The 13258-nt window shown below is 34.4% G+C and overlaps 1 protein-coding gene across 11 annotated transcripts in view; it reads left to right on the plus strand.

Moving 5' to 3' along the window:
* Positions 1–12023, plus strand: part of LOC143252550 (receptor-type tyrosine-protein phosphatase N2-like) — a 96358-nt gene extending 84335 nt beyond the window's left edge. For 7 of the 11 annotated variants that reach the window (XM_076504872.1, XM_076504880.1, XM_076504871.1 and 4 more), the window contains 2 exons: positions 355–408; positions 4459–7945. In XM_076504872.1, the coding sequence (XP_076360987.1) occupies positions 355–408; positions 4459–4546 (142 nt within the window). In that variant the 3' untranslated portion in view covers positions 4547–7945. Of the gene's footprint in view, positions 1–354; positions 409–4458; positions 7946–8666; positions 8741–10161 lie in introns of those variants that run through there. The other 4 variants (XM_076504882.1, XM_076504877.1, XM_076504875.1 and 1 more) reach the window with 3 other exon arrangements.
* The last annotated feature ends 1235 nt before the right edge of the window (positions 12024–13258 follow it).

Here is a 13258-nt window from a genome sequence, read left to right on the forward strand (position 1 = left end):
AACTTTCAACTGATACAATATTTTCTGGTATATATAATTAAATTTGAAAACGAAGTGCATTATAATGCCTATGTATAGCCTAGGCCTAATTACATTAAATGAAATGCTGTTGCAAGTAGTGCGTGTGTTTTTCACGTGGATTTTAGTAGATTATGTTTTTTGGTGGTGGTGGTATATAACTGTTTTCAGAACGCCATATTCACGTTATTTGGAAAGATATTAGAAATTAATTTTTAAATGTTGGAAAGATAACCATAAATGTATTTATGGAAACAAATCTTAATGCTTGACAGTTGTTTTGTATTTTTTATCGCCATTTAAAATTGTTACAAGTTTTATACTATGCTATTCTAGGAAAGTAAATAAATCATACCGAGGACGTTCTTGTCCAATTGTCGTGCACTGCAGGTAAGCATATTTTATAGTACAAATCTTAAGCATTTAGGGTTTGCTTGTTGTTTTTATTTTTGAAAGGCATATTTTACAAATGAATTCGGAAACACTCGCGTCTTCTTGAAATTCATAAGTTAATGTGGTTTATATCGTTTTTACTATTAGTATTTATGAAATCTAGTATAATAAAACCATCTGCGTGACTAGAAGGTAGAATCTCGTATCATATTAGTTAATAAAGAGAAACATCTTGCAACTCGATGTCATTAACAAAAGCGGGAATATTTTCCCTCCTCAATTATTTTAACAGGTTATCAGCAATAAAGAAAAGAAATTGAATTGTCATTTTGTATGCACGCCCACGTGGATAGATTAGAGCGCATAACTTTCATTTCTTAAACACCGAATAACACTTGATCGTGTTGACATGTGAGTTACAACTGACTTAACGAATAACATTGATTTTCTGTAACAGTTTACTGTAGCTTTTTTTTTTTTAGGCCTAAATTCACTTATGAAAATTCATCCTCTAATCCAGTTACCACCATCAAAACTTTTCGACTCTTAAACCTTACGAGCCAATTTTTTTCACGAGTGTCCAACACAGGCAAACAATATTTATTCTCGCATATAGTGGTAGTCATTTCACTTGGTCAAAGTGCACACGTTTTACTTCCTGGAAGTACGATGTGTTTACAGTTGGAACATTGTACCTGACCTGAGCCAACGTCTCCAGTTTTCACGTTTGTGCAGTGGCACAGCTCGACTCGCAATCTGAGGGTCTTTGGTTTATATCGCCGTCCCACTAAACACGCTCGCCATTTCAGACGTAGGTCCGTTATAATGGGGCCCGGCATGGCCAAGCGTGTTAAGGCGTTCGACTCGTAATCTGAGGTCGCGGGTTCGAATCCCCGTCACACCAAACGTGCTCGCCCTTTCAGCCGTGGGGACGTTATAATGTGACGGTCAATCCCACTATTCGTTGGTAGAAGAGTAGCCCAAGAGTTGGCGGTGGGTGGTAATGACTAGCTACCTTCCCTCTAGTCTTACACTGCTAAATTAGGAACGGCTAGCGCAGATATCCCTCATGGTAGCTTTGCGTGAAATGCAAAACAAACAAATTCCGTATCAAAAAGACGTTACATCCCAAAAACCAGTAGAAGACACTACAACATTCCAAACTATGTGTGTGTCAGAAGTACGAATATTAGAACAACCGTGTATTTACACCACATCAGAAATGTCTGTGTGTGTTCTCTTATAACAATCGGGCTATCTGTTGTAGTTCGAAGACTTGCCGCTGTCCCACCGGGGGGACTGAAATTTCTAGCAGAGATAATTACTGGGATACGTCTCACCACAGCAAATGCTTTAACCTCGTTCTTAATCAGATTAATAATTTTTACTTTTATTTTAAGACTTAAAACATAGGTGGATTCATCTGTAGAATTATACACGGACTTTTTCTCTACGTCAAAACACGTTTATATGCGAGATTTCGGCCTTCTAACAGAGCTTTCATTGGGTAACAATGAGCTGACAAATTATTGACTTTCCTAGTATGTTTCCCTTAATATAATGAATGCGTCAAGCACTTTCTTCATGTATCGACCATTAACTTTCGTGAACAATTTGTATGTTCACTATAGAAGTAGGCCCGGCATGGCTGGGTGGTTATGGCGCTCGACTCGTAATTCGAGGGTTCGAAACCCCATCACACCAAACATACTCGCCATTTCAGCCTTGGAGACGTTATAATGTGATGATCAATCCCACTATTTGTTGGTAAAAAGAGTAGCCCAAGAGTTGGCGGTGGGTGATTATGACTAGCTGCTTTCCCTCTAGTCTTACACTGCTAAATTAGAGACGACTAGCACAGATAACCCTCGTGTAGCTTTGCGCAAAATAAAAAAGTACAACAAACACTAGAAGTAATTAAGGACTGAGCCATGCTCAGATGTGACATGCCAGTTTACATTTTTATATTCACCAATGGCTCATAAGCTACTGAGAGTTAATAACACTATAATTCGTGTTGGGTTCCTGTTGTGAACCCAGCACAGATAGCCCGATTGTGAAGTTTTATGTTTAACAACAAACAAACAAATTTCTGAAATTCACAATCGTTTGTTACTAGCCATCCCAAAGTGGTTTGATAGGATTTATATTTTTAACATCCAACGATTTCTTTGTATTTAGTGTTTGCATCAATATAAAACTACACAATAATTCTGCCCGACACAGGGATAGAACCTTCATTTGTAGCTTAGTGCCAAACCGTTATTAAGCCATCAAGGATATCAGCTAAGAAACACGATTTCAAGAGAAAATCCCGCTTTTTTTAATGTCACAGCGTTTGTGGGAAACTTTTGTACTTTTAATGGTTTTAAATTCACTTTATAACGAACTTGTATCAAAATATGAAGATATTCCTTGAACATATTTGAAGTTTGTCCTGGTGGTTTTATTATCTTTTAAATAACGTAACAATGAATGAAATAACTAATCTTAAAATGTTAATAAAATAAAACAGAATAAATACTCTGTTACAAATCTGATCGTCTCTTTTAATTTATTAACAAAGCTTAACATAGCCTACGTAATAATAATTAAATATGTTGATTTGTTTTGTTTGTTTGTTTGTTTTGGAATTTCGCACAAAGCTACTCGAGGGCTATATGTGCTAGCCGTCCCTAATTTAGCAGTGTAAGACTAGAGGGAAGGCAGCTAGTCATCACCACCCACCGCCAACTCTTGGGCTACTCTTTTACCAACGAAACGTGGGATTGACCGTAACATTATAACGCCCCCACTGAAATATGTTGATCTCAAGATGTTACTTTGCGTCGAAGGTTTTGCCCTCTGTAATTTAAATGACCAATTTTCATGTCCTTAATCTTAGCTTTTAATTAGTGGAATGGAGTACAATGTAATCACCGACAAATTAAAAATCTAAGACCGAGTGTAATTTTGTGTTGTTGTTTTTTTCAGTAATTTATTTCTTGGTGATGAATTTGTTGATGTATCTTATATTTGCAAACGTATCTCTGTTGACAAGAGATGGCCAAGTGCAATAGACTGAGACGTGCGGATCCAACAAATATTTCTTGACAGTAAAATGTGAAGTATTATAAGGGGTGTTTGTAATATAGCAACTGCTGCATTACACGTTAAATCGATTTTCATTAACTAATCGGTAAATATGGTTTTGGTGTTTTTTGAACCAAAATGCCAATGTAACTCTTTGGGGATCCACGTATTGTGTCGTGTGAAGAAAGTGTTGAAGTCCCTGTCACCGAACGTTCTCGCCTTTTCAGTGGGGGTGTTATAATATAAGGTTAATCGCATTATTCACTGATAAAATACTTTGGGGTGGGTGGTGTTGATTAACTGACTTTTATCCAGTCTATCACTGCTAAATTAGGGACGGTTAGCGCAGATAATCCTTGAGTAACCTTGCGCGAAATTCAAAACAGATCAAACCAATGTCTGCTTGTTTACAACCCTCGATGACCAGGAAAAAAAAAGACAGTAGGAAATCGTAATTTACATATATTTAGTTTGTGAGATTAATTGCGGTACAAATTATGTTATTGGGCCGTATAACTAACAAAGTCGTAAACCAGTAAACAACTAGGAGCATAAACAGTTTAAAAGGATGTCTTCTAAAAGATGGCGTTACTCAGTCTATAATTATAAGTTTGGTTATTTATCCGCTCATGTTCCGAGTTTGATTTGACGGTTTTCATTGTGGTTTGTTTACACCGATCTTCCACAGAAATTCCAGAAGAACGAGAGAGTTCGTAATGAATTATCACCAATATGATTGTTTGATTAACTAAGGAAGTACAGGTACGAGAGTGCCTCTTACTAAAAGCCCCCTAGTGGCATGTCTGCAGACTTACAATGCTAAAACTGGGTTTCTATACCCGTAGTGGGAAGAACACAGTTTGTGCTTAATTACAAGCAAACTCTTGCTAAGTTATATCTTAGACAATCTGACAATTTAGTTTTTACTATCGTGTTAAATTACTTTAAAAAATTAACGTGTGTGTGTCATTTCAGTGATGGGATTGGACGTACTGGAACGTATTGTGTAATATACATGGTTTTGAACAGAATGGCAAAGGGTAAGTGTCTCTGGAACAATTAAAACGGAATACACAGGGCACGGTGATTGTTAAATCAGTGCTCTATGGAACTTCTGATGAACAATTGGCCCAGTATCGGTGTTTGACAATTTCTGTTTAACTTTTTAAAGTAAAATAATAACTATGAGAAGCAACTGCCAAACACTTTGTCAATTTCATCACGTTGCTGTAACGTAACGTGACTACAATAACTAGTTTCCATAATCTATCAAATTTGTTCTGATTTTATGGTATATTAACTTGGTTAAGTGACCATTTTTGTGAAGGATTGATGCCAACTGTTTAAATTGGTATTGAAGTTAAAGATTAGACCAGTTAGGGCTGAAAGACTGTTGAAGTTTATTTGTTTTAACTGAGTCTTCTAAACCTCTGGTTTTAGTATTGCATATCTTTGTATAAATTCTTACAACTTTTATAGCGATTCGTAGTAAATTGTTACATCTTCTTAAAGCATTGAAAATGAAATAGATTTGAAACGTCTATTTCAAACCTTTTTTCTGTATGTTTTAGCAGTATACATACTTTTTTAAAGTTTCTACTCAACCTAGTTCGTAAATATCAAAACACGTCGTTGCTCAGTTTAACCTCTACATTGTACTTAATTCTATGGTACAAACAATCCTAAAAAAACATGTTGCCCCTTTAAAATAAAGGATAAACATATAAAATATTAAGTTGAATTGGTAGTTTGGATATTCATATGATTATTACATTCTGAATATTTCATATTCAGATGTAGTTCAGACATTTTGACATTTCTTTGAATATGACTAACTGGAACTATGTTTTCACACAGAACCTATAAACCTATTTGATCTTTAATATAAGTTTCACAACAGACGCAAAATTCGAGTGTTTTCGAATAGTCGACTGTTCTTTTTTATATACCTACAGGTTTTACTCTCATATTAATAAAAACACTTTTCATATTTCTATCTACATTGTTACCTATCTTTACTAGTAGTTTTGGAATTTGTTATTTTGTCTTCGAGTTGGGCAATCCTACACAGTCCATTAGCTAACAGTTTTCTCTAGGACTGTAATTCTGTGTGAACAACTGTAATTTTGTCGAACTTTGTTCTATAAAGTTCACAAAGAATACACTAGCACCACGTAGTTTTACATTCATTCTCTAATGTGTGTTTTGTTTTTATATTCTGAAAGCACAGAATCACTTCTGCCACTGTTGCTAACGAGCAATGTTTTCCTCAAGTATTCTAGCTTCTTTGTTTGACGTCCTAAATATCCCTTCTTTTAATCAGTAAACCGTTACGTGACTGAAAAGAGGTCTTAACATATTATATTCTGAGACCTATCTAATTATTCATCATTTAATTATCACTTTGTAAAGCAAAGAACGCTGGACTCTCCACTCCTACCTGCCTACGTATACCAGTGAATGTAAATATGTAAGACTATGTATTGGCTGTGACAAGAATATAATGGACGAGATTCCTTGTGTATGACTATGCAGTGACTACATTTTATGTAAGGCTATGTGATGACTACAAACCTTTGTGAGACTACACATTCAATAAGACTACTTAATAACTACAAGACTTTTTGCAAGATAATGGAATGACTGCGACCATTTTTTATGACTCTAATAGCTATTAGACTGTGGTTGGCTATGCAACAACTTTGAGAGCTGTCACGTGCTTATATAATGGTCTGAAAACTTCGGACAGATTATATTGCACTTCTTGTAGGAAGTTCGAGCTAAAAACACTTTCTATTCGATGATGTACCATTTGGTTTCACATCTTTGTTGTTACCGTTATTGTAATATGTTTTGATAGAACTTCTGGTAGCACGTGATAACTTGGAAAAGGGCAGATCGGGGGGTAAGAACACACACAAAAAGGAAAGGTTGGGTGAACTGAAATAACAATATTGTATAAGTGATGTTTCTTTGAGGAATTCAATAGCCTAATAATATACTGAGCAATGAACCAACCAGGAGGTTGTGAGACAGCGGTCGTGATCCTTACGATTTGACTTCTGTATAAATCATAAAACTGTCGCGTGGGTTGTATAACTGGCAATCTTGTACAGAAAATGCATTAACAATTACACGATAACCTAATAACATCTTTCCTAGACTATTATATTGTCGTTTTTCTAAATGTTATAATTTTTTTCTTCTTTCTGTAAACAGTGATACTCTTTACTCCACACTTTTTAATTGTTTTCTTCTTTCTGTAAACAGTGATACTCTTTACTCCACACTTTTTAATTGTTTTCTTCTTTCTGTAAACAGTGATACTCTTCACTCCACACTTTTATCTGTGATTTTTTTTAAACAGCTGTTTGACAGACAGACACAGTTCACTGGCGAAAGTTCAGTCGAATTGCGTTCGGTCAAAATTCGAGAAAGTCCCATTACGGCAGTTATGATTTAGCATCGGAATTTTGTATATGATTTTCAGAGACAAAGAAAGTGTTCGTTGTTTAGGAAGGAATTCGGAGATTTCACTCTCTCTCCCTCACAGATCATTTATTTATCTCAATAGCGTAGAAAGTCTCCTAAGCTGAGATTGAGTGACATATCGGGTGCAACAAAAAATCGACCACTGTTTATAAAAGGGTCAACAAAATTCTGTTCCTCACACATTATTCACCTCTGTTACATATACAGTCGTGTGCGGAATTGTGCAAAGTGTCCGTCATTCTTTTTGTTTCAAATTTTGCTCAATTTACATATAAAAATCGAACGAGTGAATGTTCTAACATATATTTTTCCGTTAGTTTCAACCATTCCATTTATAATGAAAGTGTTCTGTTAGTTTATTTATTTTTTTTACAGTCAAATTAAATGATCAACGTGTTTACACTTAGTTTGTTAATGGTGATTCAGAACGACAGCAATTACAGCAGTTCGTTGGAAAGAATGAACTTGGTTATTACATTAATCAGAATGTGCTCTGATTAAACCTACGGAAATCCAATTACACTGGTATATTAATGCCAGAAAGTTACGTGATGTCACGTGCTCCATTACCGAGCATAAATGCAGAACCCCTCGTGATGCGGGTTGTTATTTCGCTTCTTGTTTGATAAAGTTTCAACAAATAATATCTTGCGTGATCATCCATGTTTGTAAAAGTTTTTCTTTGCTGGGTAGAGGGGGGTCTTGAGTCTTCGTTAGTTAAGTTTGTGACACTCAAGATCTGAAAAATTGATTTCCCGTGTTATAATCTTTCTTTTATTTTTACTTGTCGTTTTCTAGGATCAAGCATTAGGTATGCATTTATAAATAAATTTGAAAAATCTTTATCAAAAATATTTTTGTTTATTATTGATAAACCAAGATCACCTAACCAATCACAATGATAGTACTATACACGCACATGCACGTTCTGCCCAGTATACCGGGGCCCGGCATGGCCTAGCGCGTAAGGCGTGCGACTCGTAATCCGAGGGTCGCGGGTTCGCGCCCGCGTCGCGCTAAACATGCTCGCCCTCCCAGCCGTGGGGGTGTATAATGTGACGGTCAATGCCACTATTCGTTGGTATAGCCCATTGACTAGCTGCCTTCCCTCTAGTCTTACACTGCTTTAGGGACGGCTAGCACAGATAGCCCTCAGTAGCTTTGTGCGAAATTCCCAAACAAAAAAAAAAAAAAAAAAAAAAAAGCCCAGTATACCATTGCTACCGTTTTTTATGCCTTCATTATTTTTATGCCTAAGATATCAGTTGTTACTACTTAGGAGCAACTGGTGCATTAGCAAATATCAAGAACGAGTTATAAACGAGGTGTGGTCACTGGTATCGATTTTAGTTGTTACTGGTTATATTATATTAATACATCGTTAAAAGTTTCGAAGTAGGTCTATTTTATCCATTTTTTGAGCATCCAAATACAAAAATGAATATATATAGTTGCTCCAAAAGTTGATTAAGAAAATTACATCAGTATCTCATTGGTATTGAACTACCCCATAGAGTGCCTAGGTGCAATTCGTAAAAGAAAAAAAAATGGTGAAACGTTAAGGGCGCATGTGTGTGTGTGAGTCAGTTTTCTAATGTACTTTGATGTATTCTTTTAAACGATCCCTAGCCGTTAATATCCGGTCGACGAAACTCTATTAATTTTTCGTTTGATTTTGTGTCTTACTACAGGAGCTAAGGAAATCAATATTGCTGCTACGCTAGAACACATCCGGAATCAGCGAGGGGGCGCAGTAAGAACTAAGGTACTGTGTCGAAGATACAGAGAGTTTTAGAAACTGGAAAAATAAAATAAATGTGGATTGCTTAATTTTAGTCAGAAATAAATACACATCTACACACGTGTACGTTGGTAAAAGAGTAGTTCAAGAGTTTTACATTGCAAAATTAAGGACAGCTAGCACAGATAACTCTCGTGTAGCTTTGCGCGAAATTCCAAACAAACCAAAACCAATACACGTGAACAGTGAACGCTGAGTCACGCAAAGGTTAGCTGAGAGCTGATTCCCAAAGGGAGAGAAACAATCCCGATAGAGGCCTCTGACAAAAAAAATCCGAAACCTAAAATGCTGATTGATTTTAAATAAATAGTAAGATGATAAAAAATTACGCTGGATTAATTAAGTGATACAGTGTGCAGGAAGGAGATGTTATTGTTTTTACAACGTAACATTTTTTTAGTCACTAGGCTAAACTAATGAGAAGGTAACGTTTTAAAATCACTTTTTAAGGCATTTTTATAAGCTGGGGTCCTCAAACGTTTAGATCCCTATTAAGGGAACCTGAGAATAAAAGTGTCTGAGAACCACTGGCTTAGGACAATGAATCTGCCTTTTATAAATACGTGGTTCTCCATCACTGCTCCCTAAAGGCACAAGGGCATATCTGCGGATTTTCAAAGCTTGAAACAAGGTCTCGATATCCGTGGTGGGCAGAGCATAGATAGCTCACTGTGTAGTTTTGTGCTTAACTTCAAACTACCTGCACTTCTGATAACAAGGGCAGGAATCAACCTTGTACAAAACAAGACACAAATGTGGATAAAATTTCAAAGACTGCTAGAAATGTTTTACTCGTTGACAAACATGTTTGCATTGTTTGTTTTTCAAATAATATAATGTTTAATAGCAATCGTTTAAGGAATTGTAAATGCCAACGTAAACATCATATTAATAAGTTTTATTTGCATATAGTAAATATGTATACATACAATTGTAAAACTTCTAATAATTTTAAAGCGTATTAATTAAAACGTTATTGATATAAACATTCTATTTCATAATCATTCGCAAAAGAATATTTTTAATTTGCTTTATAAACTGTGTCTCGAATGTTAAATCAACAGAAGAACAAATTAAAACACATAGCTTTTCAGATATAGGCTATTTACGGAAAAACTTAAAAGCGAGGAAACCAGATAAATATTATAAAATATAACAACAGAAAAAAAAGACAAACATTTTAGTTTTCGATCAAAAAAGGTTTCTATATACTAGGCTTGACTGAACTGAAAAGTGCTGAATTCAAAGAATTTGGGTAGTGAAATAATATTGAAGATAGGGAGTTTCGCGGAGACGTGTGCGTGGATAATAATGTATTGTAAATGTACCCTTATTTTTCACTGCAACACTGTCGTTTCATTGTCACCATTTTCTTGTATTTTTAGGCGCAGTTTGAATTAGTACTGCAAGCCATTGCTGAAGAGGTACACGCCATACTGAAGGCTTTAGCTCACTGATGCTACCTGTGTTGACCGGACCAGATTAAAATTGATTGTGAAAATAACATTTATAATGTAGCTTCTTCTGTGGTAATATTATTAAATGTAGGTCAGTTTACACCAGAAAATATCGTATAATGACAACGTCAAGAAAACTAACACAATTTTGTGGATATACATATATATATATATATACATATTTCGACATAAACAATATATAAATTATATATATACTTTACGGTAGCTTGTAGTATTGTTGTTTTCTGGCACATAGCGGTCGTGACACTAATAATCAATAGGGAGGGGGTCGACTTATTTCACAAATTATGAAAAGAAAAACTAAGTCTCTTCCACACACTTCTTATACCAGGAAACAATCTTTATTTATTTTATGTATTCCTCCTGAATGTAATGAAATAGTTGGACGTTGAAAATTAAATTTCACCCGAATTTCAAAGAAATGTTTGAAAAATTCATTCATTTCTTAAAGTTTAAAAATATTTCATTTTGTTTTTTTCTCAATCTTAGAAAAACTAAAAAAGGCATTTGAATTTTAAAAAAATGTTTTTTTTTAAATTTTCATCTTGCAATTTGACACGTGCTCCTAGTAACCCTATCTTCCTCTCAGTATAATTAACACGTTTTATTGACCAATTTATTCATTTCGTATTGTCCTATCAGTATGGACAGACTATGATGTTATGGAGATTTTGTGATGCAAACAAATAGGGGAAATTTCCCCCTAAACATTTTCTTAACAATACACATCAGTTTAAAGACTGATGTAAAACATAAATGTAAAGAGTAAAACTAATATCATTTTTCTTTTACATACGGATGTAAAACATAAGTCTAAAAAGTAAAACTAATATATTTTTTTACATACGGATGTAAAAAGGAAAACTGTAAACAGTAAACACAATTACTATCAACAACAGATAAGATAGGTAAAATAAATAATTCCTGACGCTTATCTTAATAGTGGTATGTGTGAATAGAGTTTAAGATTTTAATAACCATTTAGTAACGTCTGAGAAGTACCTGATATTCTGTTGTTACTCTATAAATGTGTTTTTGAAAGATTTTAAATGAATATACCACTGTTATTAAGAGTGAATTGAAAACTTATTTGAAACAGGTTTCTGAATAGAATTGTGTGTATGAAGAGATAAACTGTCTAGTCGAAAAAGCGACTCTGTTCATCCAACGTTTCTTTGTTCATGTACATCAAAATATTACAACTGGTGACAACTTAAGTCAACTTATATACGTTTGCTCTATCTTTATAAAAATTTTTGTCTGACACGGAACAAAAGTATGGCACATACAAGGCTTAACGCAAGTATTCCTGTACAAATTTTTTTATTTTTGCTTTAAGAGATACGATGGAAAGAATCAGATCCAGGACAAGTCTGATCTCCATGATTACTGACTCTTTCTTTAAAAACAAACTAACTTTTGATGTCCAATTCCAATTCATAAATAAAGAGCTTTGCAAAAATGTGGCTTTACTTTGATAAAGCTAAGATGCATACTTTGTGAACAGTTATAACTACAAGAAATGAATGGGTAATCAGATGAAGTCGATCACCAACATTTTTATAATTTTTTTATAAATATTCAAGAAGTTGTTTTAGAAGGAGTTTCGGTTGTGGGTAATTGTTCTAAGTTTTTCTTTACATGAATTGGATCATCCTTTTTTGTGTGTTCAAACAAAATTGTTTTTATCGTATGTCTTTTATATTTTCCAATCATTTTTTGAAAATTTGTATTCTCTTGTATTCGATTAAAAATGTATTTGACAATTGTTTTATTGAAATAGAACCATTTTCTTCTAATCAGAAGCCAATTTTATTCAACAAAGTGCCAAATTTTTTGCAACAATTTGTGATTTCTCATCTTGAAAAATACAAGCGATCTACCTAATTATCTACATAATTAGATTCTCCCTTGGAAACAAACAAACCTAAAACTGCAAACAAACAATCAAGATGTCTTTAAAAAAGTAACAATAAAATAAATAGCACGGTAGACTATATAAAAAAATATTTGGGTGAGACATTGTCCGTTTACCGAAATCATCATATGCATTTGTTGCACAATAACAGTAAAAAAACGTGGATTACAAATTATTTAATATTTGACCTTGCTGTTTTCCGTTTGTAACCTTGAGATTTATGAATAAATCTGTTTACTGTAGTTGGCGGTGGGTGGTGATGACTAGCTGCCTGCCCTCTAGTCTTACACTGCTAAATTAGGGACGGCTAGCGAAGATAGCCCTCGTGTAGCTTTGCGCGAAATTAAAAAAAAACAAACAAAAAAAACAAACTTATCCCTCTGCCAACTCTTGAGATACTCTAGTCGAATAGTAGGGTTTTACTGACATTTTTGTAACGCACTTACAGCTGCAGAAATGTAGAGAGTGACTTTATTATCATTTTTGACAAGGGAATGCGAAGATAATATAATAGAATAAATGTTGATATCCTTACTCTACATCATCTCAAAGCAAATCTTATACCAAATGGAATCGTACTATATCATTAAAATGTCGTCTATAGAGGCAAGCAACAGAACTATGATGACTCATGTCAAGAGAATCCCCATCTGGCACAGCGGTAAGTCTAACGATTTACAACCCTAAAATCAGGGATTCGATTATCTTCGGTGGACTCAGCAGATAGCCCGATGTGGCTTTGCTATAAGAAGACACACACACATATATCAAGAGCAAAATAGAAAAAAAAAACGACTTTTAACTATTAGTTATTAGTCTCAATGTACAGCAAGTTACAGTTATTTTTACAGAAGTCACTGTTTTTTACATTTTAACCATCACGATACATTTTTTCATTGTGTAACAGATATCCACTTAACAGTTCTTGTCGTATCAATCAGTAGATATACCAAAAACAACGAATCAGTAATATTTGCAAAGCGTCATCTGTTGACATTCACATTACTACAGAAGTTAATAATAACATCTAGAAATGAAGCCCTTTCAAAATACAGTATGATGAATGTTATATAATACTTATTATAC

Source organism: Tachypleus tridentatus, chromosome 6 (assembly GCF_004210375.1).
Source record: "Tachypleus tridentatus isolate NWPU-2018 chromosome 6, ASM421037v1, whole genome shotgun sequence".
Classification (NCBI taxonomy): Eukaryota; Metazoa; Arthropoda; class Merostomata; order Xiphosura; family Limulidae; genus Tachypleus; species Tachypleus tridentatus.